Source organism: Vigna unguiculata, chromosome 6 (assembly GCF_004118075.2).
Source record: "Vigna unguiculata cultivar IT97K-499-35 chromosome 6, ASM411807v1, whole genome shotgun sequence".
NCBI lineage: Eukaryota > Viridiplantae > Streptophyta > Magnoliopsida > Fabales > Fabaceae > Vigna > Vigna unguiculata.
Window position 1 is genome coordinate 20,035,746 of NC_040284.1, and position 5,912 is coordinate 20,041,657.

Below are 5,912 nucleotides of genomic sequence, written 5' to 3' on the forward strand. Positions count from 1 at the left end.
GAGGAAGACGCCCTTCGGACCGCTGGGGAGCTCACCCTTAGGTTGGCTGCTCTATACACCAAGTTTCCCCGTCCCGAGCGGAGCAGGATTGAGGACTTGGAGAAGGAGCTTGCAACGGCGAAGACCGAGCTCACCGAGGTGAAAGCGTCGGCAGCTGATTTGAAGGCCCAGTTCGATCGGCTCAATGGTATTAAAACTGAGCACGCCAAGTGCGCTGGGCTGCAGACGACCGTGCCAAGGCGGAGCAGGCCAAAGCAGGTGAAGCCGTTGAAGAACTGCGTAAGCTCCAACGTCGCTTCGACGATTTAAGTCTGGAGCACCTGGCCGCCTCTGGATCAGCTTCAGATTGGCAGAAGAAGGCCAAGGACCTGGAGGCCGAGCTGGAAGTGGCCGATGAGCAAGTGTTTGCTCAATATGAACTGGGCTTCCAGAGGGCCGTCGACCTGGCGGTCTTCTATTACAACTGCTCTCCCGACCGGTTCGACGTGCATATGGGAGTAGTAGATGGGAAGGTGGAGCGAGTCTTTGACCGGTTGGACGAGGTCAACGATCCACCCGCATAAGATTTTTTTTCTTTTTCTTTTTTATTTTTACTTGTATATTTTGATATAACCGATCGAACCCGATCGACCGTTGGATTGATCGCGTTCGCTCGGTTATTAGGTTATTTTTTGACAAACACTTGTGTAAATTTATAGCTTCCCATTTATCTCACCTGTTATCCCTTTCGTTTATTTGCTCGCTCATTACTTTGTTTTGGCGATCGGCCTTATTCTCGTTGTTTCTTGGTATTGGCGGTCGGCCGCATGTTTGTTTAATTTGTTGATTTTGCTTGGTTGCGCTTAGTATTGAGTTTCCCGGACGATCGGTGTGCAAACGTTATGTTTGTTCAATTTATTTGAGATCGTTGGTGTTATACCCCGATCGATCAAGACAGCTCGTGTCACTTGTTTTACCCGTGGGGTATTTAGATCGCTTGGATCGGTGCTGACAGAGTGGGACTTCCTCTTGGAAGCCCTTGACTCGATCGGTCAGGCTGTACCTGGGTCCCGTAGGGAGCCCCGTCGGTCAGATTGTTAGATAGAGTTGATGAAACGCTCATTTTATTCATGATTAACTGTAATACATCTTGAGGTGTGACGCGTTCCACATGTTGGGTATTTCTTTGCCACTCAAGTGCTCCAGCCGATAGGCTCCGTTTTGCAGGCTCTCGGTCACGCGGAACGGGCCCTCCCAGTTTGGTGCTAACTTTCCCTGTGTTGACTTTTTTCGTGCATCATTGGTTTTCCTCCAAACTAGATCTCCCTTGACGAAACTTCTTGGTTTGACCTTCGCGTTATATCTTCTTGCCACCATTCTCCTGCACGCTTCAGCTCGCACGGCTGCTCGCTCTCTCCGCTCGGTCGTCCAATCCAATTCCTCGCGCAGTCGTCCACAATTGACCTCAAGATCTTGCATCTCCCGCCGAAGGGTCGGCTCTCCTACTTCGACTGGTAGCATGGCGTCGGTTCCATATGTTAGGTTGAAGGGAGATTCCCCGGTCGTTCCGTGCGGCGTGCAACGATAGGCCCAAAGGACTTGTGGCAGCTCGTCAACCCATGCTCCTTTGGCTTCTCCCAACCTTTTCTTTAATTCCGCCACTATGACTTTGTTCATGGCCTCAGCCTGGCCGTTGGTTTGGGGATGCTCGACCGAGCTAGTAACGTGTCTTATTCCTACTTGCTTATAGAAGTCCTTTAACTTCTTGTCGATGAACTGACGGCCGTTGTCAGTAATGATCGTGTGAGGGAGGCCGAATCGGCATATGATGCTGCGCCAGACGAAGGAGTGGACTTGCCGAGCGGTTATGTTAGCCAATGCCTCTGCTTCTACCCATTTCGTAAAATAATCTACTGCCACAAGTATGAACTTCTTCTGCGCCCGGCCCACCGGAAAGGGTCCGACGATGTCCATGCCCCATTGAGCGAACGGCCATGGAGCCGTCAAGCTATGTAACTCGGTCGACGCTCTTTTTATATCATTTCCATGGGCTTGACATCCTTCGCACTTGCGTATCATGGCTTCGCAGTCCTGTTCCATGGTCGGCCAAAAATATCCCGCTCGGAGTATCCTTGCTTTCATCGTCCGCCGACCGGTGTGCATTCCGCAGATGCCGTTATGGACCTCGTTCATGACGTATGCCGCTTCATCTGCAGATAAGCACTTAAGGAGTGGCGCTGTGAAGCCTCTCTTGTATAGATCTTCTCCGATGATTACGAAACGGAGCGCCCTCTTCCTTTCCGTCGGTCTGACCTCTTCTCCAGCCTCGCACCTCTTTAAGAGTTCTCGTATCTCGGTAGTCCAATCAGCCGATCGTTCTATTGCAGCGCATTCTCCCGCCGAAGGTCTCGTCAGGGTTTGCCTGATAATCGTCTTCAATTGGCCCTTCTCCTTTCCGTCCGCCAGCTTGGATAGCCTATCGGCTCTAGCGTTCTCCGCTCGGGGGATGTGGTGGATGGTAACTTCTTCGAATTCTTTCATGGCTTCAACAGCCTTGTGGTAGTACTGAAGCAGCAAATCATCCTTGACTTGGTATTCACCCTGTACCTGCCCGACAACGAGCTTCGAGTCGGTGTTACACTTCAACCTCGTCGCGCCCAAGTCTTTTGCTAGTCTTAATCCGGCGATCAGCGCTTCATACTCCGCCTGGTTATTTGAGGCTTTAAACTGGAACTGCAAGGAGTGCTCCACTGTAAAACCGTTCGGTCCTTCAATGACGATTCCCGCTCCGGCACTTTGTTTGTCCGACGATCCGTCAACGAAGAGGATCCACGTTTGCTCGGGCGAAGGGGTCGGTCCGTGGAGTTCGGCTGCAAAGTCGGCCAAATGCTGCCCTTTGACCGATCCTCTAGGTTCGTACCTGAGACCGAACTCAGACAACTCAACCGACCAGGCAATCATCCTACCGGCCAAGTCGGGCTTTCGAAGTATCTTGGCTATGGGATGATCGGTTCGGACGACCACCTGGTGACTCTGGAAATACTGGCGCAGCCGTCGTGCGGCCGTTAATAGTGCCAAGGCTATCTTCTCTATCAACTGATACCTCGTTTCCGCACTCTGTAGAACTCGGCTGATGAAATAAACAGGCCGCTGCTCCGGGGCTTCTTGCACCAAGGCTGCGCTGATCGTGTCGTCTATGACCGACAGGTATAACTGCAGGGGCAGCCCTTCCACCGGTCGGCTCATGATCGGTGGTGCGCTGATCATCTCCTTTATTTGTTGAAACGCCGCCTCACACTGATCATCCCACTTCTCCGTAGTCTGCTTCTTCATGATTCTCAGGATCGGCCTAACCTTCTCTGTCAGCCTGGGTAGAAATCGCGCCAGAGAAGTCAGTCGCCCCATCAACCGCTGAACCTCCTTTAAATTTTTAGGGCTCCTCATCTCAACAATAGCAGCGCACTTGTCGGGATTCGCCTCTATGCCTCGGGCCGTCAGCATGAAACCTAAAAATTTCCCTGCCGGCACCCCAAAAACACATTTCTCTGGGTTGAGACGCATGTTATATTTGCGCAACCGGTGGAAGACCTCCCCGAGGTCGCGAACGTGCTCTTCGATCGTCTGCGATTTCACAACCATGTCGTCCACATACACTTCCATGGACCGACCGATCTGCCCACGAAAGACCCGATCCATTAGCCTTTGATAAGTAGCCCCTGCGTTCTTTAGACCGAACGGCATGACCTCGTAGCAGAAGTTTGCTCGATCCGTTATGAACGCCGTTTTGGATTCGTCTGGGCCATACATGGGAATCTGGTTGTACCCAGAGTACGCATCCAGAAAACTCAAGTAGTTATGCCCCGAGGCCCCATCCACCAGCCGATCGATGCTGGGCAGCGGGTAGGCGTCCTTCGGGCAGACTTTATTGAGGTCGGTGAAGTCCGTGCACATCCTCCATTTCCCGCTCGCCTTCTTTACCATGACCACGTTCGCCAACCAGGTAGTATACTTAATCTCCCTGATGAACTCCGCCCCTTCTAGCTTTCTCACTTCCTCCTCAACCGCCTTCCTTCTCTCTTCCCCCATCTTCCTTTTCTTTTATGAGACCGGGCGGGCTTCCCTAAAGATAGCCAACTTGTGAGACATCACATCGGGATGGACGCCCGGCATATCGGCGCTAGATCATGCAAACAAATCTTTGCTTTCTAAAATCACCGCTCCCAGGAGTTCTTCTTCCTCCACGCTCAGGGCTCCCCCGATCTTCGTGAATTGTCCAGGCTGGCTCCCGATCAGGATCTCCTTTGTTTCTCCTTCTGGTTGCAACCGATCCTCCGTATTCGTCCGGGAGTTTAAGTCTGTCATGGCAACCTCCGATCGGTGTTGCTTGCGCGGTCGGCTGTGAGGTCTGATCCTTAATCCCGCAGCGTAGCATTGCCTGGCGACCTGTTGATCTGCATGCACCGTGCATATAGTCCCCTTGTCCGACGGGAACTTCATGGCCAGGTGGAGGGTAGACACAATCGCTCCGAAAGCGTTCAAACAGGGTCTCCCTAACAACACATTGTAGGAGGTGTTAGCTTCAACTAACATGAATCTAACTCTTACCTCCCGACCGTCCTTCCGTGAGCCGATCCTGGTGCGGAGATCCACGTATCCTCTCGTGTCCACCCATTCGCCTGAGAAGCCGACTATCTGCTCGTTGTATGGCACGATCAGGTCCTCGGAGAGGTTCATCCTCTGGAAAGTCTTCCAGTATAAGATGTTGACAGAGCTTCCCTGATCGACCAACACCTTCCCGATCCCATACTCAGCCACCTCTATCGAGATGACCATCGGGTCATCATGATCAGGATCGGGCGCCTTGAAGTCGTCGTTCGTAAATGTGATGGGAGGCATCGATCGGACCTTCTTCTCAACCAGGTGAACCGATTTCAACGCCCGAACGTGTCTTTTTCGAGCTGCAGAGCTTGATCCTCCTCCGGCGAACCCCCCGGAGATGGTGTTGATGTAACCTCTCAGGGGTCTTTCCTGGCTACGGCTGCGGCTCCTTCTCGGACTCCGATGTGACCGGGATGGTTCTCTCCTACGTTTCTCGCGCTCGGGCTCCCTTTTCCTCTCCGAACGGGGTGGAAGGACCCTTCTCATCGGGCTTCGGTGCCTCACCGGGCTCTGCGGGGGACGATCTTGCCGAATGTACTTCTTCAAGTGCCCTTGTCGAATCAGTTCTTCTATCTTGTCGCGGAGCGTGTGGCACTCTTCGGTGGTATGCCCGATAGACCGATGGTACTGGCAATGCTTACTCCCGTCGGCATCGGGTGGCGGAGGCTTCTTCCTAATTGCTGGGAGTGAATCGGCACTAAAGGCCTCCTGTAAGATCCTGGCCCGGGGAACAGCCAGGGGAGTGTAGGTTGTGAACTTCGGTGGCGGGACCCTCCGTTCGGTGGGTCGGGTTACGGTTTGCTCGGTCTAGAAACGGGCGGCTTTGTGAGTGCTGCATCCTCCTTCTCTCTCTTCTTTACCCTAAACTCTTGCATGTCTTCCATCTGTATGAATTTGGCCGCGCGTTCCCTCATCTCCTCCATCGTCTGCGGCTTCTTTCGGCTTATCTTGTCCGCAAAAACTCCCGGCTGGAGCCCGTAAGAAAAGTGATGTCGCGCAATCTCGTCGCTGAGACCTTTTATCTTGACCGACATTCGATTATACCGATCGAGATAACTCCTCAGTGATTCCCCGTCCTCCTGTCGGATGTTTACCAGATTGTCGACCGTCAGGATGGCTGGTTTCAGGGGTGCGAATTGTGTGCTAAACCTCGCTTTTAGAGCAGCGAACGAGTCGATACAACCGGCCGGTAGCTCGGAGAACCACTCCAGCGCCTCCCCAGTCAATGGGATCGCTGACAGCGTGAAACATCATCTGATGCATAAAGACTCGCA

General features: G+C 52.9%; 2 protein-coding genes across 2 annotated transcripts; both read right to left on the bottom strand.

The window, feature by feature from the left end:
* Nucleotides 1-1,113: 1,113 nt before the first annotated feature.
* LOC114188495 lies at nt 1,114-4,065 on the bottom strand. Its single transcript, XM_028077066.1, has one exon. It carries the CDS (start codon nt 4,063-4,065, stop codon nt 1,114-1,116), a length of 2,952 nt encoding a protein of 983 aa, XP_027932867.1.
* A 96-nt stretch (nt 4,066-4,161) lies between these two features.
* LOC114188496 lies at nt 4,162-5,672 on the bottom strand. The gene is made up of 2 exons (XM_028077067.1): nt 5,434-5,672; nt 4,162-5,356 (listed from the first exon to the last, which is right to left on the bottom strand). Exons 1-2 carry the CDS (start codon nt 5,670-5,672, stop codon nt 4,162-4,164), a joined length of 1,434 nt encoding a protein of 477 aa, XP_027932868.1.
* Nucleotides 5,673-5,912: the final 240 nt, after the last annotated feature.

Bases quoted from the DNA above. Each gene is read 5' to 3' on its own strand.
- LOC114188496 (XM_028077067.1), bottom strand. From the start codon at position 5,672: ATGTCGGTCAAGATAAAAGGTCTCAGCGACGAGATTGCGCGACATCAC. The intron at 5,357-5,433 runs GTAACCCGACCC...TCCCCGGGCCAG, and splicing joins GTTTCTAGACCGAGCAAACC to GATCTTACAGGAGGCCTTTA.
- LOC114188495 (XM_028077066.1), bottom strand. From the start codon at position 4,065: ATGGGGGAAGAGAGAAGGAAGGCGGTTGAGGAGGAAGTGAGAAAGCTA.